Consider the following 23,252-nt stretch of genomic DNA (forward strand, 5'->3'; position numbering starts at 1 on the left):
TGGTTGGCAACCTTCAGTCTTGAAAGACTATGGTATAAGCCTACAGCACCCGGTATTCCCAGGTGGTCTCCCATCCAAGTACTATCCAGGCCTGATCCTGCTTAGCTTCCAAGATCAGACAAGATCAGGGATGTGCAGGGTAACAGTTGCTGCTGTTTCTTTACTTGGCATGTAATTAATCTGTGGAACTCCTTGCCACAGGATGTGGTGATGGTGCCTGGCCTAGATGCCCTTAAAAGGGGATTGGACATACTTATGGAGGAAGAGTCCATCACAGGTTACAAGCCATGATGGGCACATGCAACCTCCTTGTTTTAGAAGTGGGCTACCTCAGAATGCCAGATGAAAGGGAGTGGCAACAGGATACAGGTGTCTTGTTATCTTGTGTGGTCCCAGAGGCATCTGTGATACAGGAAGCTTGAGATATAGGATGTGATACAAGAAGCTTATCCAGTGGGGCTCATATGTTCTTATGCTCTGATCTTTCCCCATTCCAGCCCTACAAGATCCACCCCATCATCAAAGCAAAAATGTACATTAATAACCTCTGCACGCAGCCTTTCCAGTAATGATTACTGTTATATAGTGGGTCCATGCGAATAAAAGAAGGCATAGCGATAACAGCTCAATACATTTATTCCCTCCTCAGAACAGGATCTGGCAATGAATCTGACACAAGGCAAACACCCTTGGCTTTTTATAGCCTTTAGCACCGCCCAGACTTCACATGATTGGTGCAGTTGAAACATTAACTAGAGGGCCAATCAGATGGTAGGATTTCAATCCATCACCCGATTGGCCAGCCAGAAGTCTGGGCCAATCAGTTATGCAGGATTTCGATCCTGCATAACTTGCATACATAACAATTACCCAGATGTAAGTCTTATTCATTTCAATGGACCTGTTTGCCTTGTTGGTCTTGGTTTATGGACTTGGTTTATGGTGGCAGAACAAACTTAGCTGACAAAGGAGCAACCTAACACCAGGAAACAGAGGAGGTGAGAGTGGAATGTTTGCATTTAGGTGCAGGGCCCTGTGCCCTTGCCAGTCTTTGTCCTTTTGCATGCAAGGCAAGCTAAACATTATTAAAAATGTCACATAGCAGAGAAAACAAACTGATGAATTTAACTCGGTGAGCTGGCAGTCATGAAGGGTGGAGAATGATCCCGAAAGGAGGGACATGTGGAAGAGAAGACAGAAGTACAGTTAGGCTTATTCGTTACTTCTGTGAACTTGTCATACTACCACAGAATTGGGTACAGAATTTGAGTTGCCAACTGACTAGAAAAACAGCCCGGTCTGGTCCTGTGCCATTAATGGCCATTTGATGAGCAGAAATCCCTAGGTTTCATGATGTGGAGAGTGAGATAAGTGTCATTATCATTATCATAATTTGCTCATGCACCTACTCATGCAGGACTGAGTGCTGTTAAGTGCACAGGAGCAGGGGGCCAGTTTAAAAGTTGGCAGACCTGCAGAGACTGCAGAAACGGGGGTTCTAAGATTCAGAGCATTTATGTAAGTGTTTATTCTTGAAAGCAAGTCTCCCTGTCTAATGGGTGTAGCGATAAGCTTAGAAATACATGCCCAAATCTTCGAGAAAATCTCAGAAGCCAACAACTTAGCAGATGATGATGACGAAGATGACTAATAAACATATTTATATACAGCTTTTCAACAAAACCTTTCACAAAGCAGTTTACAATACCAACCCTGACTTCACAGTCCTGGCACACAAAAATATACTCCTGGTTCCACCACCACACACTCTTCATTTCAGCAGCCTTTTAATTGTTGTGAAAAAAATGAGAGTTGGAACTCCTTGCTTATCCACTGCAGATCAGCCAGAGCTCCACCAGTAGTTCCCCACCTAACTTCTCTTGCTACTGTTCTGGTTGCTATATCCTTTATTATCTTCCATTGATGCTACCTGCTTTATACATATCTGAACACTGGCAGAACTTTGAACCTTCAAGGGGAGGAAAAGCAAGATAAAACAGAAATAAAATTCAAAAGAACGGAAAATAGATTCCTTCTGATTTGCACCCTCTTTCCTAGGTTCCTAGATGTTGAGCTTTTCTGAGCAGTGAACAGATGCCCAATGAAAATCAAGATGCCCTTCTTGAGGCCCACTGAAAAATAGCACATGGATGCCACTGCTGGTGTCCGGCTGCCCCTGAACTACCCATTGCAATGCTAAATGCTGCTGAATGTACGTAATTGAGCAACAGCTATTCAATAATAAGGACAGACTGATTCATGATGAGAAATGAGACATGCTCAAGTTTTTAGAAAAGGAAACGGTTATAGTCGGTTGTTGTATGCAACAACTTGCTGCAGAAACCAGTGCAGGGCTGAATAAACGCAGAATCACTGTGGAATAATGGAATACAATTTATAGTAGGGATAAAGGGGGAGGGAGGACGATGAACACAATGAGCCTAGGTGTGAGAATGTGTCATTAATTCCCTTATTTTGTTGTAACAATGCCTAAGGAGGTGTAAATGAAATAATGGCATCTGCTTGCCCCGGTTATCCCTGCCTGAACTTCCTCCTGCTTCCTTGATTGTCTGTGCCTCAGTGTTAGATTGCAAGGGACCAGGGAGTGTTCTTCTCATTCAGTGGAGTTGTGCAGATAGGGGGTGCTGTAATAATGACAATAGTGTGTATCTTCAGTCTTGGTGAATATGTAGTTCTTTCTTTCATACCACCTCGATTATGTCCTAAGATGTAATTCTTTTCTTTAATTTTCTTAAATTATGCATTTCTTAGGACACACCAGAAGTGGTGCAGGAAGGAAGGAAGGAAGGATTTCTTTCCCAGGTCAGACCCAAAACACACAAAGTCTGGCTAGGCTGTGCCTTTAGCAGGTGTTGTGTCCAAACCCATAGGCACAAGCAGAGACATGACCTGCCCTTCAGTGCAGTCAGAAGGTCCACACACAACCGTTCCACATGTGGCCATAATCTCAAATTGTCCAACATGGCAGAGACAAGGACATACCCATCACATGCAGCCTGGGGCCTGGGGCCTGCTTGAGACAGACACACAGACGCAGCCTGGGGCCTGCTTGAGAAGGATGTGCCCCGACATAGCAATAGATTTGAACACACTGCGCGCACACATGCAGAGTCCTTACCTCTTCTTCAGGTTCCTTGCTGCCCAGCAGCTGGTATTTCTGGCTCAAACCAAGAAAGGTGCCTTTCTGCAAGAAGCGGCTGAAAAAATCCTTTGCCCCCATCCTGGCTGGCAGAGCTGTGAGCAGCAGTTCTGAGTACCTGGCTGCTGCTGCTTCGGTTACTGTTTCCTGGCTAAGGTTCAGATTCCCTTGCAAGCCGAGGATGTCGCTAGGGAAAGCTGATCTGTGGGTGTTACCTGAGGCTGACCAGGTGACACCTGCCTGCTGCCAGCAACAGGTGCCGGAGAGCAGCCAAATTCCGTAGCCAAGCCTACGCAGAGCTGGAGACAGTCCCTGGACAGTTCAGTTCTTAGATGCTGCTGCCAACCCCTGTGTCAAAGGTAACATTGTCATTATACCAGTACAATCTTTCTGGCACCATAACCTGATTGGCTCTGGGAGGATGCCGTTTGTACGTCTTTAAGATTCTTCTCTTGGCTCATTACTTTCCTTTTGCTTCCTCCTAAGAAAGCAACGTGGTCGGTTCCAGAACCCCACATCTACAAATACACACGCCCCCTAACAGCCAGGAGGCCAGGTTGACGTGACATGTCATTTTGGGGCATTTGCTCTTTTCTGAAGCAGAATCAATAAAGGCAGAACAAATAATCTTTGGACCTCAAAGGACAGGTTCTCTATTCAGAACATGAACAGAAGACACACAGACTGTTTGCATTGTCTTTAATGATCTACCACGCAGTCCAGGGGAAGTAGCATCACGACCCTAGTTGTAGGGTTACGGAAAGCTCACTTAACTCAAAAGATAAATGCAAACTGCTCCCACCCCAAGCCCTTTAACTCTGAGTACTTGATTATAGTCATAGTAAGGCTGCATCCTTAGTGTGGAAGACACTGTGCTGTTCTCCAAGCCTTGGTAGTGGGCAAAAGGTCATCACCCCCACAATTCCTCAGGCCTTTGCAAAAGAGTTCCCTTTATCCATGTAAGAGAGATACACATCTAGAAAGAAAGTAACTGCCTGTGACTTAGGACTATTAAGTGGAGGCAGAGCCATTGGCATGCAGCTGAACTGGTAGGAATGGTAAATATTCTGAAAGATTTGCGTGGGAAACTTTACACAAAGTCTCACCCCCTCCCCCCATTTTTTTTTTTTAACCAAACCTCGCTTGGTTTATTCTGATTCTTGAAGAGCAAGGAGACCACAGCTGAAGATCCTGGTGGCCACTTCCTTTCACAAAGAATGTCTGAACAGGATTGTCATGCCATGTATGGTGAAAAGTGCCATCAAACCGAGCACCCCGAAATGCCTATTTTGCAACACCCAAAACCAAAACAAGCTACTAGTCCCTATGACTGTAGTGTGTGAACAAAGGCCAAAGCCAAAACTGATTAGGTTCCCACGTTGTCTCGGCTAGCAGCAGCTGCCCTTTCACCTCTCCAAGCACTCCTTCTTCAAGTGGCCATTCCTCCAAGCTGCAGTGGAGAGAGAGGTCAGACAACAAGGCCCCCTCCATCAGCCTGCCTTGCACTGCCTGTTGTTTGATTTGTTCTCTCTCGGAACTGTGGATTGTGTCAAAGGTATCAGAGAAAAGGTGGCTGCTGAAGGTAGCATTGTGCAGGTGTTCTGGGATGTGGCTCCAGGCGTGAGGAACAGCCTGTGAGAAAGGGCAGAGATGTTTGAAGGGAGATCTTCAAACATCTCAGGGTGGTGGAGCTGAGGGACATAACAGTCATGGACTATTTGGTTTCAGGGAGGGTCTGGGGGGATCATTATAACCATTATTTTTTATAAGACCAGAGATGCAAGGGAGGACAGAGACAAGATGGAAGCAGTACCTAGCAGTTATTGATGACTCCCATCTCTTTGCTTACCTTTCACTCTCCTTACTGGGTACACTGAGACTGACTATAAAAACAGTTGTCCTCGCTGCCATCACGCAAAGTTAAGAGCCAGGTGGAAAGAGGCTACCTTGGGGAAAAAAAAACTCTCTCCCAGATTAAGGAGCCCCTAAATCTGAGGAGTCCTAGTTTAAGCAAAACCTTCTCCCCACCATTTTGATTTGTCAGCCTTTCAGACAAACCTCTTTTACTCCAGTGTTTGTGCCAAAACAAACTGACAGTTGAAAACAAACATAGACCCTGATGCAAGAAACTGGGCATTTTCCTAGTCTAATTTTTTACATTGTTCCAGGGAGTAGAAGGGGGTCTGACACTGGTATATTCCCACATGCAGACATGGTGAGCAGTGGATGCCTTGCAAAACAGCTGCTGCTTCCAATGACAGACCTCGACAGCATGCAAAGGGGATGTGTGTGTGCGCCCCCTCTTTATCTTCTAGCCAGTGGCAACTGCAATGCAAGAAGTTTTTATTGATTCATTTATTTTGAGCAGAAAGACATGGTTTCTCATTGGTCACTCCATACTAGAAGAATAAGAGTGAAAGCAAAAGTCAAACTATGAAGGCATTTAGATTGGGACAACAAGTCGAAAACATAGCTTTCTGCTTGTTGATTTGTGTGTTGAGTGGAATACACTCTGTGCAATGAACGGAAATTTCTACGAGCCCGGAGATACGTTCTTGTATCTCTCTGCAGTTCGGTTGTGTGCATGCAGAAATCCTCTCGTCTTTACATGACTCAGGTTTCTGTCTAGCTTTGAGCTATATGACAGTGCAGTAGGGTAGGGCTCAAATCTGAAGTTGAAGAGTCAAACTGGATTAGCAGCCACATGGTCAGAATAAATCCAGGAAACCAAAACTGGAGGGAGGATGTTGAAACTAAACCAAGAGGTCAAGTGAAGAAGAGGAGCAGACCAGTGAAGCAAGTTGGTGTTCCAAATGAAAAGCAAGGTTCTAGCGTATGGAAGGAGATATGGGCAAGGCAGGTTCATGGCAACGACATGAGAGGCGTCGTTGTGCATTTCAAGCTGAGATCCATACATGGGGAGGTTTCTCCTGGAGATCTGGCCTGGATTAACCAAGGTGCTTCTGCTGCTGTTTTACATAACCCACCACATTGTTGGGACTGCTTCCTGCAAAACAAAATATAATGGGAAGGTTGGAAAATGGCATGCAAAAAGAAAGTCTTCAAACTGGTTCCCAAACTGGTTTGGCCCCTTAAGAGGTTTGGCCCCTTAAAGGGTGGGGGTAGGATTGTAGCAACACAGTTCCCCCGGATCATGCTGCTGCTGGGGAAAGGGGGGTGTTCCTGGCTTACCTGAAGCCAACAATGGAGTGCAGGGGGTGCGGGGAGCTGATTTCTAATTACGAAACTGGAAGTGACTTCCGATCATTTTTTTTTTTTTAACATTTGAAGTTTGGGGAGCCCTGTGGAGGTGTCTGCGGGGCTCCTTGCACCCTCCCGGACCCTGTCACTGGCTTCAGTTAAGCCAGGAAACCCTGTTTCCCCAGCCCCTTCAAGCACTTAAGTTGTGCTGGCACTGCATGTCGAGTAAAGTAAAGTGCTTTATGGCACTTTTACAACACCTAGTGCCAGCAGTACAAGTGTATCTTCAGCACTTGGCTTAGTAGGATTGGAACCTAAACTTCCCTCTGTTAATTTTGGTCACTTTAGGCAGGGTGCATGCAGACCACTGCAAGAGATTGGTGTGCACCCTGAGGTCAGCAAGGTCAGGAGGTGAGCCAGTGTTGCTCAGATGATACTGGTCTGGATCGATGAGGCTGGTTGGCAAATCCCATGGCTGGAATGGGCAAAGATCAACTCGGCCTTGAGGGGGATCTGCGCTGCCTCAGTTGTTTCGGGTTTTCAGAGATAAGCCCACTTGGTCCATGACCGAGGGGGGCTTGGAATCAGAATGCAAGGCCCATTGTGACCTGGGGGAGGCAGACAGTAACTAATGTTTCCCTGGATTTAGTGGCCTATACGCTGGGGTTGTTGAGTTAGGTTTTACCCTGCTGCAGGTGTTTTCTGTTTAATAATTAATAAAGTGGCCCTTAATCCAAGCTTTGGTCTGGCGTGGTGGGAGGGTATGAGGATAATAAAAGAAACGGAGCAAAATGTATTGGGTCTTCACGGCAGGGCATCAGGTTGCATAGTTGGCAATCTTCAGTCTCGGAAGACTATGGTATCGCGCTCTGGATGGTGGTTCTGGAACAGCGTCTAGTGTGGCTGAAAAGGCCGATTCGGGAGTGACAATCCCTTCCACACTGGGAGCAAGTGCAGTCTGTCCCTGGTCTGTCTCCCTGGCTATGGGCCTTCCTTCTTTGCCTCTTAGCCTCAGCCTGTTGGCCAAGTGTCTCTTCAAACTGGGAAAGGCCATGCTGCACAGCCTGCCTCCAAGCGGGCGCTCAGAGACCAGGGTTTCCCACTTGTTGAGGTCCACTCCGAAGGCCTTCAGATCCCTCTTGCAGCTGTCCTTGTATCGCAGCTGTGGTCTACCTGTAGGGCGCTTTCCTTGCATGAGTTCTCCATAGAAGAGATCCTTTGGGATCCGGCCATCATCCATTCTCACGACATGACTGAGCCAACGCAGGCATCAGGTTGCATGTTAGATTAAATATGGCATGCCATTAGATGACTCAATCATCATCATGACTCAATGCTGGAGACTTACCAAAATATTCTTTGTAATATTTAGGCCTTAGATTCCGCCCATCTGGAGAAAAAAATAAAAAAAATCTGAGAATCAATTAACCAAGCATGATGGTACTTCTGAAAGGTAAGCTTGTGCCAGCTTAGATGACTTTGCAAAGGGAGTAGAGAAATGCACAAACAGATATATCAGTGCAATGGCTGAGTGCTACCTCCAGGTTCAGAGACAATCTGAAAATCAGTTGCAGAGATGCAATGGCGGGATAGGAGTACAGTGGTGCCTCGCATAACGAAATTAATCCGTTCCGCGAATCCTTTCGTTATGCGAAATTTTCGTTGCGCGAATCACGTTTTCCCATAGGAATGCATTGAAATCTAATTAATGCGTTCCTATGGGCAAAAAAGGTCAAAACGAAGTCAAATTTGGTTTACAAAGTGTTTATTGCGTGCTCTTTAAAGGCATACATACTGTACAGAGGATTTCTAAAATTTGAAGCATACACGAAATTTTTAATTTTTAAAAAATTCGTTATGCGAAGCACGGACCTAAAAAGTTTTCGTTATGCGAAGCACGGACCTAAAAAATTTTTTGTTATGCGAAGTAAGGCCAGAAATTTTCGTTATGCGAGTTACCAAACTCAATCGAAAAACTCTTTCGTTATGCGAGTTTTTCTCTGCGCGGGGCATTCGTTATGCGAGGCACCACTGTATTGCCTTCCTCTCCTGCTTGCGGGCTTCCCAGGGGGCCACTGGATAAAGAAGACCATTATTCAGATCCAGGAGGTTGCTTCTTCTCTTGTTATGGGCATCAACAGCAACCAGGTTCTCGGATGTGGTTCAGGCTTTACTGAAAGCATCAGGTTGCCGCTCAATCCCCCCAAAATGAGGCAGTGGCCAATTTGAGTGCCGGATATTAGAGATAGACATTTGAGTGCTGGACATTTGTGCTCTGCTCTCTGGAACAGTCACAGAGACACCTGGTGTCTGGAAGTAAGAAATGCAGGACACATCGTGTATGTCCAAAAACCACTGAGCAAAAGAGGGGCAGAGTACACTGTGTGGCATGGAGGCTGGTTCTTTTCTCAATTTTTTAAAAACCTAAAGCAGCCTGAAACTTTATCAGTCATAGCAAAGGAAGTGCTCATGGAAGGACCTGTTTTCCCCTTTCCTCTCCAGAACCTTTCCAGTTCAAAACCACTCTCTCCAACTGCTCTTTCACTTGTGATGGAAAGATCTGGCTGGATTCCCCTTGCCTTCCTTATACTTGTGGGCAAAAAGCAGTTTGGAAGGTGGTGATAATTGAGCTGAAAAAGCAACCGGGGGGGGGACTAATTAAGCAGCCACTCTGTCCCCACTTTTGCTCAGCCAGGTTCACAGCCCACTCAGCCTGATATTGACAGGGGGAAAAGCATGGAGAGAAGAACGCAGAACTTTGTGCAGTGTGTCCTTTCAACCTAAGCAACCTGGGAGTTTGTGAGTGTGATCTGTGTGATTCTTTCCCCCCTATGATGTGTTCCTGATATAGATTATCCTGAAACAGCTTTGACAGGCTGTTTCCACAAGGTGGGAAAGATTTAAAAACAACATCAAAGCCATCAGTGTTTGGATCTGAATGCGTCCACTCTGCTATTAATTTAAAGGCAGGAGACTCTATGAATGACTCTTTTGCATTGCAAGTAATTGGACAAAAGAAGCTCAGAAGTAGCGTCAGTTACAACCACAGGCCTGTGGACATACCAGAGTTCCCGCGTAGCTTGATGCACTGGCCCCTGTTGGGGATGCCCTCAGCAGCATTGCCAGGGTTAATGATGTGGCATTCATAGCCCGTCGGACAGTGCAGGGGCTCGTCCCCATCCTCCGTGGTGCTACATGCCTCCGCTGTGAAAAGGGACACTGTGTTGAGGGCCTCATTATATTCCATCACCTGCACCTACTAAATGTATGGAAGCTTTTTCTGACCAAACCATACCTTGCAAAACTTCCTCTGGTCCATCAAGTAACCAGCCATTTCCACCCAACCAGCGTGGTTTGGGTTGTACCAGCCAATCTAAAACTGCAAAGAAACACACACTTTTGTGAAAGGTAAACAACTGCAAAAAAGAATATGAGTGGATGAAAGACTAACATGCAGTCATGGATCAATGGATCATGTAGTTCAATATTCTGTCTATGAACAGGAGTGTCAGCAAGGTTGATATGTGGGGCAATGATGGTAGAACCTGTCCCTTGCAATGCGTCCTTAACATTTGAACTTGAACATTGCATTTTAACCTGTCAGGTCTGGGCCCCCAATAGGCATATCCTCCAAGCATTCCTCTAAATCAGGGGTGTCCAAAGTTTTTGGATGGAGGGCCACATCATCTCTCTGACACAGTGTCGGGGGCCGAAGAAAAAAACCAATTAATTTGCATTTCAAATTTGAATAAATTTACATAAATGAATACATTACAGATGGAACTTAAATGAACAAATGAATTTTACTGAACTTTATAATACAAATACACATGAGAACTATAATACAGGCAAAACACATCAGAACTATGAGCACTATGAACAACATTGAACATTATGAACTTTGAGCACTATGAACTTTCAATGAGAGTGGTGGAGCTGTTGTCTTGATCTCAATAGTTCACTGTAATCTGGTAGTAGTCTGGAGGAGCCAATGATCAGTAATGACTTCAAATGCTCATCAGTTAATGTGGACCTGTATTTTGATTTTACATATTTCATTTTTAAAAAGGTCTGCTCGCAGAGGTATGTTGCCCCCCAAATAGAGAAAGATCCACGAGCAAATTCTTTCAAATTTGGGAATTTCTCAGGCTGCAGAGATTTATAAAATTGTGCCAGGTCTCCTTCCTTGTGCCTTGCTCTCAGCAGATCATTTGACTGCAATTCAATTATTTCCATTTGGAACCGACCTGGCAGTCTGTCCAAGTCACAGTCAAAGGGATTCTGAAACATTTTTATTTCCTCTGCGTGAGCATCCAGGTCAGAGAAGCGTTCTGTGAATTGTTTGTGCAGCTCCCTGACTTTTTCTGCAGCAAATGATGATGGAAATGTTGCTCCAGTCTCAGCAAGTCCACAACAGAGCAAGCAGTTTAGAAACCAGAGGCAGACAATGCAGGGCTGGTGTGCATATTTTATCCAGGAAAAGGGGGGTGGACGGAGGAGAAGAACCATTGGTAAAATTCCGCAACAGAGCAAGCACATATTTTGGGCAGGAAGGTTGCAGGCAGCAGTAAATAAAGAATAAAGTATTTCTAAATGGGGACTCACTCCCAAAGGAGGGAGCCTTGTAGGTGAGAGTGGTGGCTGCTGCTGCTGCTGCTGCTGCTGCTGTGTACAGGCGGTGGAGCAGTCTCTCTCCTGGTGCCTGGTCTCTCCACAGGTGCCTGCTGTGTACAGTTGGCAGCGGTGGTGCTTTGCTGCTGAAGAGCCTGCCTGCCTGCCTGCCTGCCTGCCTGCCTGGCTGCTCGCTCGCTCGCACGCATGCTCTCCCGCCCGTCCGCCCAACCTCCCTCGTGGCGGTGGCGACGCAGGGGCTCTGTCTCTCCCTGCTGCTTCAGGCTCCACGTGTTAACCAAGAGCCAGGCAGGGAGAGACTCAGCTTGCGCATGGGCACAAGTGCTTTCAGTGTTAAGGTAACGCGAGACCTGCAAGTCTCGCGTTACTTTAACACTATAAAAGGCCCTGCACAGTTCGCAGGGCTAGTCTTTCCCTTGCTGCTGGCAGCGAGGGAAAGACATACCGTGAGCTCGCTGGGGCAGCGCGGGCCACGGTGATTCTTCCGCGGGCCGTGTGCCCATTGGAGGTACACGACCCACCTGGGGGCCAGATGGGGACGCACCGCGGGCCACAAGTGGCCTGTGGGCCAGGGTTTGAGCACCCCTGCTCTAAATCCTTGCAAAAGTAACCAATAACGCAGCATCCTGTAGCAAGGAGTTCCACTGGCTGATGACGTGTTTGTGTTTCTTTTTGCTTATATGGGCTGGCGTACCTGGGGGTGGTGGTACTGACTCTAAGCAGGCATAGATGCACCCATTGTAGCAGCAACGCTTGTGTCTCTCGCACTCCGAATCTGAGCGGCAGCTGGGCACCTCGCACGCTTGTTCTGGCAATGTTTGTGGTGGAGGCGGACAACGGTCATTCTTCTGATAGGGTGTACTGTGAGAATGAAGTGGGAACTCATAGTCCTGAAAGGGAGAGGGGGAAAGGGGAGAGATTGCAGGCCAAACAGTAAAAAAATTTAAGATGTTTAAGATGGTAAAACGTCTTAAATTTTAAAGCTAAAATTTAAAGCTAATTGTTTTAAAAAGCCAAAATAGAGGGAGGGTTCAAAGGTGAAAAGCAAGGCATGGAGCAACTAACAAAGGGAAAAGGGAAGGGTGGCTGGCCAAGATTGGGAAGGATGTTAAAGGACCAGCAAAAATAAACATAAATCATGAGAGAGATAATTCGGTAGTTTCCCTTCCATATGGAAGCCTTTGAAGAGATGAAGCAAAATGTCCAAAAGGGAGAGGGTAGAAATTGAGGATTTTTATGACACCATCCCTGCAAAAAGAGTCGTAAATCCAGTTACATCTGTAATGGGGAATATTGTTAAACATTTTCACACTAGGATAATGTGAATGTTGCAAGCTAATATGGTCACATTGGGTTCCACTTGAGTCTGGTTTGAAGGGCTACCTGAAATACACAAATAGCCCAGCAGATGGCGTCAACTGATAATGTCATGCATACAGAGCTCTCAGCCAATAATGCCTACAAAAGTACATATTGCCAACTGTCATTTTATTATTATTAATAAGAAGAAACATAGCATCATCTCTGTGCAAAGTGCTTTGCAAAGAATTAGAAACTCTAATGTATCCCCCTGTCCCAAGGGACTCAAGGTAAAAAACCTGAGTGCAATCCTACATGTTTACTCAAAAGTGCCATGGAGTTTGATAGGGCTTATTCCCTTGTAAGGGCCCAGTCAAGTCCAACTTCCAGCACCAATGCAGCCTCAATGCAGCCCTGAGTTAAGGAAACAAATGTTCCTTCCCTTGAGGAAGCCTCTGTGACTGCCCCCCCCCGCCCCAGGACGCAGCACAGGCCCCATTGGCATGACTGCATCAGTGCTGGAAAATTGGGTAGGATTGGGCCCTAAGTGTATGTAGCCATTAGAACGGGAGTAATCCTTGACTTGTTTAATCTGTTACATTCATTGAACTCTTTGTGATCAATGAAAAAGTCATCCCTGAAGGGGGCATCATCACCATCATTAGTTTTTGTATAGAAGTACACAGAAGAAATGCAGATGGCAAACAGCATCTCAGAAGAGACAACTCCCCCTTTCAGTCTCACAGAGGAAGGAATGCAGTTGATTGTATTAACAGACCTTCAGTCATCAACAACAGTTTCCTGGCATCTATAATTTCAACCATCAAGTGTCAGGCTTGGGCTCCCCGCCCCCATCAAATTCCAGTTGTCCTGGTTTGCACTTCCAGATCTGAAGGGGGCTCTGAGATTTTCACAAAATAAGGGCAATTTAGCATATATCTAGCTGACCCTAATGAACAAGGACTGTCCCCATTTGCATTATACCTTGGCAAACGTTACCTTATTATTTTTAACTTTGGGGGATTCCTTGTTAAACTGTCTTTGATGTGGGGCTGTCACTCTTCAGGGTTCAGTATCCTACATTCCTCGGGGGGGGGGGGGATAGATATACAGCGTTTCTTGTGCACATGGGTGCAAAAGCCTGCACATGTACACCAAGGCACATTCTATTTTCCACTCTCTAGCTCTCACTTTGGAACTGTTATGAGCAGCCATTGGTAGATTAAGGCTGCTTTCTCGAGTGTAACCAAAAAATTGCCCCTTTGCTTTTAGCTCACAGGAAGATTTGGGCTAATGCAGTGTAAACCACTGCAGCCAGAGCCTCAGCAATGCATGAAGATGGGAGAGCTGGGGCAACTTTGCACAGTGATCTTGGCACTGAGAAAAGGAATGCATTGAGCAGGCCCTTATTTTCAACTGTGAAATGTAGTTAATATATCATAGTTAATTGATCGCTTTTTAGCCTCAGGGTTATGGCCTTAAGAAATTCAAACACCCCACTTGCTTCCCTGCATGTCTCAGAGTTCCTTTGGGACTTTCATTTTGGGCTCTCAACATGGATTTTTTTCCTCAGTTTTCCAAGATCTGGCAAGTTTGAACATTCTTGCAATGGCTTGTTTAATTCTGGTGTGCATAGGGGGTTTTCCCCTCCCATGGGCATTTCAAAAAAAGAGTGTTTCCAGGAAGCCTTCTAGCAGCTGGTTAAAGGTTTAGGTGAAGGAGTCGAAAAAATTAAGGAGAGGATGGGCAGCCGAATCCTGAGCTGCTGGTGCGCGGGGCTGCAGCGGAACCAAAAATGGCTGCCTCTCCATCCAGCATGCAGCCGCTGCTGTCTCCTTGGGAGAAGGGGACTTTTGTCCCCTTCCCCTGGTTAAGGCAAGTAGCCCTGCAATGGGGCTATTCGATTCTACGGTGACCCAAGGGTCGGCATAGAAGCAAGAGCCTCCGGTGTCGGGTGGGTAGCCATCTCAACCAGGAGAGTCTTTCTCTACCATCACTCAAATCCTCTGACAGTTTCATTCCCAACAGCTCCGCAAAGGACTATGGAGCCACCCTGGCCTCTGCAGCCAGAGACAGGATGCAATTAGAGGGAAACTAATGTGTCCTGCTGCTGTCACATCTCCCGTGCAAACTTTAGGAAACTTCCACAAGAAACTCCAACTCAGGTGCTGAGAACCACTGTTGGCATTTTCAAAAAATAATATTGACAGGAACCCAGTGGGGTTGGGTGGGATTCAGGAAATAGGGCAGGTGGAAGTCAAAGAGCCCCAAGCTTTGTTCAAAGGGGAGACGCCAAAGACTTTTATCACCGTTTCCTTGAAAGCTTATTTCCCATTATTGTGAGCCAGCCAGCAATGATCTATGACTGCTGGGATGGAAAGCAATAAGGAAAACCTTCTCCTGCAAAACGGAAGGGGACTTGGGGTGAATTATCCAGGAATCACATAATTAACTGAACAGCTAGCTGTCAAGGAAACTAGATTTGCATTCTACAGATGAAAATAGGGAGCACCTAGTAACACCCCTATTTTCATACCAGAGCACTGTCCAAACCCCAATAAAATAATATAGTGTTGAAGATTCTCCTCTGTTTGTTGCATTCAACTGTTCTGGTATGACTTACAAAGGTGACATGAATAGAGGCTATATAGATATGTGATTATGGATTTGACACTGTCATATATACAGTCATCCATCTATCAATTTGTTATGGGAAGGCAGATTTTAGTGTCTCCCTGATTTAATTTTAGCTGACAGTATGAGTGTGGACACTTCATTCATTGATTGTGCTGACTTTAATTGCATCTCAGTAGTGTCATGTAGTGAAAGATTGAGTTATGAAAGATTGAGTTATGAATGAGGGAGTCCTTAGCTCACATCTCACCTCTTGCAGTAATAGCTTACATCACACCTCTCTAGGAGCTTATGTTGTGGCCTCAGGCAACCAGAACAGAAAGGAGTCACCTGGTTCCTTGAAGACTGTGACTTACGCCATAATGGAGATAGGTGTGCAATGAATAAAAACATTTGGATATCTGTATATGGACGGCTGACTCAAGAGCTCATGGAGCCAGTGCTCTCCCTGTTAAGTGGTGCTGTGGCAGGCACTGCAATGCTCACTCTCTAAACTAGAAATAGGTGTGTAGAGGAGAGTCTTCAGCTACAGTATCAGAGTCAAACTTGCTCTTCTGATCCATCACCTTCTCTCTTTTCCAATTCAAGGACTGGAAGGAGGAAGACCAGAGAAGTCTTCTTGATCTGTCTAATCATTGACAGATCAAAGAGCTCCCCCACCAATCTGCTGCCTGAGGCCACAATCCTATCCACACTTTCCTGGAAGTAAGCCCTATTGACTATAATGAGACTTACTTCTGAGTAGACAGGCATAGACTTGGGCTCTGAGGCAACCACTTCAGTTGGCCTCATGGTTTGGCCAGCCATAGTTTGGCTGGCCTTAGGAGCTGTGGGGCTTGACACCCCACTCACCCCAATAAGCAGCAGGTGCACCCAGGGCGAATGGGGCCTGCTGCAAAGCAAAGCACCACCCAGAAGAACTGTAGATGGCAGTGATGATATCAACTCCAACTGCTTCTGGGAGGCCCATTTTGGGCCAGAGGGACACAAAGGCAGGTGGGGAGGCCCACAAGCACAGATGCTCCGCTCGTAGCACCAGCCTCCTGACACGCGAGGTTGGTGGAATCAGGGAAATCAGTTTTAAGCTGGCCTGGGCCTGATGGTATATATGTACAGGTCAACAATCAGGTGCACAAACCTACATGCATGTTAAACATTCAAGCATGAATAGGGCTTTTGCCTGACCTGATCTTTGGGTACTTAGTGGGTGATTTGATTTGTTGTATTTATTATTCCAGGAAATAAATGAACCGGAATGAATGAATGGATCTCTAATCCATTACTGCAGGTGGCTGCCAAGCCCCAGTACCAAATCCACATACCAAGTTTGAGCTCAGGTTTTGGAAGTAGTTCTTACATCTCTCTCATTGGGGCAGATTGCCGCTGTGATGCTCCTGCGTGCAAGAGCCTTGATGACAGTGGAGGAGAGTCACAAATTTTGCCTGCTCAGCAGATTCCTGCTACTGTTGGCTTGTTCTGAGTGCAAACTGCCTGAAGGCCTCCCAGCAGGGGGAAGGCAAGTAACAGCATGCCTGATTATGGAACACTTGTCTAGAAGGACCTGCAGGAGCAAGAGGAAAGCCCAGGAAGGAGAGGGGAGGCTTGAAACATTGAAAGGTATTTATGGTTAGAGGCTTTGGAACAGACTCAATTTTTTTAAAACTTTTTGTATTAAGCAGAACATTGTAAGAGTTCTGTAGGGTCAGATCAAAAGTCCACCCAGCCAAGTGTCCTCTTTTCAACCAGGTACTCCTGGGAATTCCCAAGCAGAGCATGAAGACCATGCTGCTCCCCCTAGTTGGGCTCCACCAAAGAACTGGTCTTCAGAGAAACATGGTTTCTGAACATACGTGGTCTATTAGCCATCATGTCTAATAGAAAGGCTATTGATAGCCTTTTCTTTCCTCTTTGTCCATGCATCTAATCTCCTTTTAAAGCCCATCTGAGGTTGCCATCCTATATGCCTGTTCCTGGGAGTCAACCTGGGAATTTACTTCGAAGTAATCATGCATAGAATTGCACTGCAAGCCACCATATCTGGTGGCAATGAATTCCAAAGGAGACCCTTTTGTCTGCCCTGAATCCAGTTCTTGTAATTTTCATTGGGTGACTTGAGTTCTAGCCAGGGATAGTGTTGGGGGTTGATTGGGAGGGGGGGAGGTCTACTCCAGGGCCCCCCCCAGCAACCTGGCACTGGTGTGGTTTTAGCACTATAAGAAAGGGCCAAACCCTCCCTTCTGTTCATGTTCTCTGCACCACAGATCACTTTATAAAACTTGGTCATATCCTCTTGTTAGTCACTGAACTATTTATTTATTTTATTCACATTTTTATACTGCCCTTCCTCCAAAGAGCTCAGAGCGGTTTACACAGCTGCTCCTCCCCTCCTTCTTGTCCTCACAACAACCCTGTGAGGTAGGTGAGGCTGAGAGAAAGTGACTGGCCCAAGATCACCCAGGAAGCTTTGTGGCTGAGGGGAGATTTGAACCTGGATCATCCAGGTCTAAGTCCACCTCCCAAACCACTACACCATCCTGGCTCTATCACACACCAAACTATCACACACCAAACCCTTCAGCTTTTCCTCCAAGGAAAGGTACTTCAAGTCAAGCACATTACAAATACTCAGTGCAATTCATAAACCTGTTCTCTGTGCTCTTTACAACCACCTTGCCAGGAACAAGGTCAATTGTCCCCAGATCACAGCTGGGAGCTGGAGCAGACTGTGCATCAAGCTCCTGCCCAAATGAGATTTGCATTTTGAAACCAGCAGACCCCAGAATTAAAACTGCAACTGGGGTGGGGGTCCTTTTGCCCTCCCTACTGTCCCAGTTCTGATCCCTTTGCCACCGGGACCCCACACCTACCCCTTAAGTTTGAAAAGCAAACACAGAGTTCGAAGTACATTACGCATGTGTAACATGACAAATTGTTTGGCCCTCGGAGATTTAATTCTAGAGGGAGCTGAATTTCAACTCCAGCATTTCACACTAAAAGCAGTTTGATACAACATCCCCCCCAACCACCACCACTGCCCCAAGGCAAAAATGGGGATAGTCACCTGCCAAAAACAGACCAGATAACATTGATTTACTTGCTTGCTAGATTTATACCTCACTTTTCAAATATTTATTTTATATTTCACATTTTTCTACCATCCTTCCTCCACAGATTTTAGGGTGAGATACATGCTTTCTCCAATTCATTTGTCCTCACAACAACCCTCTGAGGTAGGTGAGGCAGAGAAATAGTGACTGGTCCAAGGTCACCTAGGAAGCTTTATGGCTGTGGGCAGGGATTTGAACTTGGACCCTCCAGGTCTTAGTTCAACTCCCCCCCTCCCCCCAAAAATGAATGCAACAATGAAATCATTAGAAGGCTAAGAAACAAGAAAAAACACAGCAGCACACAGGGCAGCAACCTAAAACGGACAGAAGGAAAAGCTCTCTGGAGAAGGAGCAGTGGTGTAGCTAGAGGGGGTGCAAAGCACTAAGTTTTGCAGGGAGCCTCACCGTGCTGTGAATGACTCACCTTCGGAGCCATTCCAGGTGGTTTGAGCAAATCAGAGGTGAATGGTTCCGAAGGAGGGGGGGGGTGCAGTCTTGCAGTCTGCAGTGAGGCTGCCTGCAAAACTTAGTGCTTTGCACCCCCTCTAGCTACGCCACCAAGCAGGAGTGCATTTCTCCAGCATCTGAAACCTGGCAAGGAGAGATGCTGCCAGTTACTGCTGGCAGGTCTGAGGAACAGCCCAATCCTGTGCATGTCTACTCAGAAGTAAGTGCCATTAGAGTCAATGGGGCTTACTCCCAGATAAGCATGGATAGGGTTACAGCCAGAGGTGGCTCAATCAATGGTCCAGCTCCGGAGGCAGCTGCAGCCAACCACTAAAGGTGAACAGGTCGCTCAGCCCTGGCATCCCTCTGCTCTCCAAGCCAGGTACTCACCTCGTACTTCTCCAGGAGCTTCAGGTGTGTCGTTGCCCTTGTCCAGCGCCTCCTTGCAAAGCCTGAATGCGAGAACAGGAGAAGGGAGAGGCACAAGGCTGCAGCCAGGCTCCTTGGGCAGGACCCCATTCCAGCTGAGCATGAAGAGTGGGAAGGAGGAGGAAGCCAAACTCAAACAGTGAAGAAGGATGGAATCCACTTCAGAGACACACACACACAAAGAGGCCACACTTTGGGTCTGGTACCAAGAACTCACGGTCCTCCTGGGAGAAGTTTCTGCCTCCAAGTGGGATCAGGTTGTCTGATCCCGCAGCTGCTGGGAGCCTGTGGTGCTCTTGCCCTCCCTCCCTGGAAAGATAGATGGAAAGATTGTTTTTAGATCTTTGTTTCAACATCTGGCACTCCTCGAGAGAGGCCCATTCAAAGCCAGAGAGAGAGAGAGAGAGAGAGATCAGATGACAGCTGCTGTAAGCCAGGAAGGGTGGAAGCAAAAATAAAGGACCCAGAGGAATAGGCAGGGCCGGTGGAGGAAAAAAGGCTTTTCTAGCTTTCTAGGACATGCTTTCCCACCACCACAGTTGTACTCCACCAGCCACTTTACACAAGGCACAAAGGCAGCAGCTCACCACAATGTCCCAGGGTCTGATTCAAAGCGGTAGACTGCCACTGAAGCTGGCTGTTCCATTCAGTTAGTGTGACCAACAGGTCAGGTTTACAGACAATGAACTAGTCAGATCTTTTCAAGATTTTTTCTCCACATTGACGATAGTGAATTCCACGAAGAATTCAGCATCAAGCAAAGAAGCTTCTCCTTTTGTCTGTTCTGAAGCCACTGCGTCTCATCTTTATTTTTTACATTCTATACTGCCCTTCCTCCAAGGAGCTCAGGGCAATGTACATAGTTCTTGCCCTCCTTTTGTCCCCACAACAATCCTGTGAGGTAGGTGAATAGTGACTGGCTGCAGGTCACCCAGGAAGTTTCGTGGCTGTGCAGGGATTTGCACCTGGATCTTCCAGGTTTAAGTTCAAGTCCTGAACCATCACACCATCCTGGCTCTCACTTCCTCACTAGGTGACCTGCACTCTGGTGCTTATATAAGCAAGGGTAAAAACATTCTCTCTGTTCCCTCCACCTCATTTGGACAACATAAAGGGAACATTCTCTTCCCAAAGGAACTCATACTAGCAGTAGGGAAAATGAGTATGCAGGTACAGCCAGGTATGGAGAATGCTGTTGGCCCAGTGCTTAAATTTGAAAAGAGAGGTGACGGGGCTCCAGACTCCATCAGATCTTTGCCATCTGCCCTTCTCATTCATTCAAATTAAAGCTACAGCTATTTCGGGGTCTGAGAAAGACACTCTGTGCATGCTTGGAGATGGTTTCTGTGATATACATTACTTCTTCATAACTGTTACTTTTTAAAACAGCGTTTTTCAAACTGTGGGTCAGGACCCACTAGGTGGGTTGCAAAACCAATTTCAGGTGGGTCATGTAGCACCTTGCTCAACCCCCATTGAAAATATAGAGCTGAAAGTACAGGGTACAGAGCTGCTGGGCAGGGCAGGCTTCTGGTGGGAGACAGGCATGGTGCTTTGCCCTGAATAGGTGGGAAGACGGATGATGGGAAGGGGGAAGGTTGTGTGGTTGGCGAAGGATCCAAGTCTGAGTCTGCTTTGACTTCCACGCTGGAATGTTTGAATTCTGAGCTATGCAAAATAACAGCATGAGAGTGCTGTGTAATGGGACCTTTGATTGATCACAGCTTAGGTTTGAAGCCTAAATTGATTATGGGTGCAATCCAGGGAGCCCCTTCCGCCAGTGCAAGTCCCATGTATCAGTGGCACTCTTGTGCCACTCTCGAAGAAGGCTGGCACACGAATGTGTGCCAGCCTCCCTGCACCGACGTGAGCCCCAGGGTCCAGTAAGTTCATGCTGGCTGAGCTCAGCCAGTGCTAGGGTCTGGACGGGCATTGGGAAGGCAGGGAGGAGGTGGGAGGGAAGCATTTTGGGGTTGCAGGAAGTAGAGTGCATTCACTGGGGGTGGGTAGGTAGGGAGTGGCACTTATGCTGGATTCTAGCCCTGTTCCTGGGCAGACCAGGGCAGTCCCGGGCTGTTCGGATTTGCAGATCTGAGTAGACCCATTGGGACTGCTGCGGTTGTCCCTTGGGTAAGGGAAAAAGTTTCCCTTTGCCCCAGGCTGAGCCTCAGTCAGCCCCAAACTTGCACTGGATATAGTGCAGGCCCGCTGGCCTGCCTGTTCCAGAGCACGTTTGGATTGTGCTGCCTGTCACTTCTGGCCATTACATCACTTCCAGGTTAATTACATCACTTTCAGTGGGTCCCAACAGGTTATCATTCTAGAAAGTGGGTCCCGGTGCTTAAAGGTTTGTGAACCATGTTTTAAAAGCTGCATGGCCAAAGATGGAAGGAAGTACTGTAGTGCTAAATGGGTATAGCTGAAGGCCATGTAAAAGGCAGCCGGTTGCAGTGGAGCAATGGGCTAGCTAGCACCTCAGGTTTAACAAAGTTTAACGGAATTAACTTGTAATGCAGCTTGAGACCATGCACGGGGCTTTGTTTTGGCAGTTCAGGTCAATCAAGTGACTCAAAACTGATTTCCAACATGCTTTGCTTTGATAGGCCCAGCTCAGCTCTTACAAAGCTGACCTGAACAGCCAGTCCTATCATCACAGAAAAGGTAAGTGAAATAGACCAGACCAAAGGTAAAGATTGAGAAACTGAAGAAGTGGGAATTAGCAAAACTCACACATCACAAGCCATCACAATCAATTTCAAGTTTGATTAAACAAGTCAATATAAAGAAAGTGGAAAAAAGTGAAACAAAGAAAATAAAAAAGAATGGCAAGGCAAGATGTCTTTTTATTGATTTGGACAACAGTAGCTTCAGAATGGCAGTAGCCTTAAAGAGCTGGGTATAATTGGGTAGTTTGTCTTCCTTCTCAAACAGCAAATGGTCTTGAAATTTCTTCTCTGTGGGCACCTATATTGAAAAAGTGACTGATTTACACTTAAACAGCTTGCCTTCCCCAATTAGAGCTGAGATCGAATCATGCAAGAAATTTCAGGAGGGGCAGATTTCCTTCATCCCTTTACAATACCAGAAAAGGATTTTGTGCTGTGTTCCATGCTGCCTAAAGTCCAGCTGAACTAGGGAAAGTTTTGAATGGAGAATATCTAACAACCATTTTCAAAGTTGAGTGTGTGCAGTTTGCCATTACATTCCCCCCTCCCATATTACCAGTGTGTATCCATGAGGCCATGTCAAAAAGCAACCTCTAGACTATTTTTCTTCCTGATGTTCTAGTTTTTCTAAGTGCAAGTTTTCTGGGTTAAAAAAAAATATAATAGCTTTCACTTCTACGTGTGTCTATTAGGCATGGAATGTTCATAGAAGGAATAAGCATGTATCAGGGTGGGCAAACCACAACTCATGAGCCATGTGTGGCTCTCAGAAATACATTGTCTGAGTTCCATTTTTGCATCACAATTAATATAAAAGGTAAATAGCAGCTCAACCCTAACCTGCGCTGGAACAGGCAGGTCAGCTGGCCTGCCCCATATCCAGCATGGGGTGCGGGTTGTCTGTGGCTGATCAATTCCCTTTACCTCGGGTAATGCGACAGCAGCCTCAATGGGGCTACTTGGATCTGTGCCACCTACAGAGGTGGCACAGATCCGAGCAGCCCACATCGAGTCTCCTGGGACTAGGTTAGGGTTAGGATCCAGCCCAAGTGCTAGGACACCCACTGGGCCACCCACAGGGTCGCCCACTCTCCCTCTGCCCTGGAACACCCCTGATCCACCCTCCCTCTGCCCTCCCCAAAGCCCCACACTGACCTGACTCAGCCAGCGCAAACTTAGCCCTGTGCTGGTGGGAATCTGTGCACTGGCCTCCCGACTCCTGAGGTGATGCGAAAGTGTCTTATGGCACTTTTGCAACACCTCCGGGCCGGCGCAAAGGACTTGCGCTGGCCCAAGGGCACATTAGGTCTGTGCCCTAAGAAACGCTCAAGCTTTATAATTGTTTACTGGGTATAAATTGAGAATCCACTGGATTAAAACATACATTTAATGTTCAGGGTGATTGAGTAAATATATTTACTTTTTTAAAAAAAATATTGGGGCTCTCAAACATCTCTGTTGTGGCTCTCAAACATCTGAAGTTTATAGTATGTGTTTCTTATGTTAAGCAATTTGGCCACCCTGGTATATAGTGTAGTGTCCGTATTTTTACTTACTTATGCAGTTGGCTATATAAATTAAGCCGGAAGGTATAAACCTGAAAAGTGCTTGGATTGTTAAACTAGGAGACACTGAAGCATGCAAGGAAAGCATTATTGTATGCAAAAGAGGAATGGA

General features: G+C 46.5%; 2 protein-coding genes across 2 annotated transcripts in view; both read right to left on the reverse strand.

The window, feature by feature from the left end:
- Positions 1 to 3,241, reverse strand: part of ATP2C2 (ATPase secretory pathway Ca2+ transporting 2) — a 43,047-nt gene extending 39,806 nt beyond the window's left edge. Inside the window, exon 1 of the mRNA XM_066637954.1 lies at positions 3,140 to 3,241. Within this exon, the coding sequence (XP_066494051.1) occupies positions 3,140 to 3,241 (102 nt within the window). The remainder of the gene's footprint in view (positions 1 to 3,139) is intronic.
- Positions 3,242 to 5,529: 2,288 nt separating this feature from the next.
- Positions 5,530 to 19,227, reverse strand: WFDC1 (WAP four-disulfide core domain 1). Its single transcript, XM_066637705.1, has 6 exons — positions 18,871 to 19,227; positions 11,688 to 11,883; positions 9,657 to 9,740; positions 9,425 to 9,565; positions 7,710 to 7,751; positions 5,530 to 6,167 (listed from the first exon to the last, which is right to left on the reverse strand). The coding sequence occupies exons 1-6, from the start codon at positions 18,997 to 18,999 to the stop codon at positions 6,109 to 6,111; spliced, it is 651 nt and encodes a 216-aa protein (XP_066493802.1). The 5' UTR covers positions 19,000 to 19,227; the 3' UTR covers positions 5,530 to 6,108.
- Between the last annotated feature and the right edge of the window lie 4,025 nt (positions 19,228 to 23,252).

The sequence above is a fragment of the Tiliqua scincoides genome, chromosome 9, assembly GCF_035046505.1.
Source record: "Tiliqua scincoides isolate rTilSci1 chromosome 9, rTilSci1.hap2, whole genome shotgun sequence".
In the NCBI taxonomy this organism is placed as follows: domain Eukaryota; kingdom Metazoa; phylum Chordata; class Lepidosauria; order Squamata; family Scincidae; genus Tiliqua; species Tiliqua scincoides.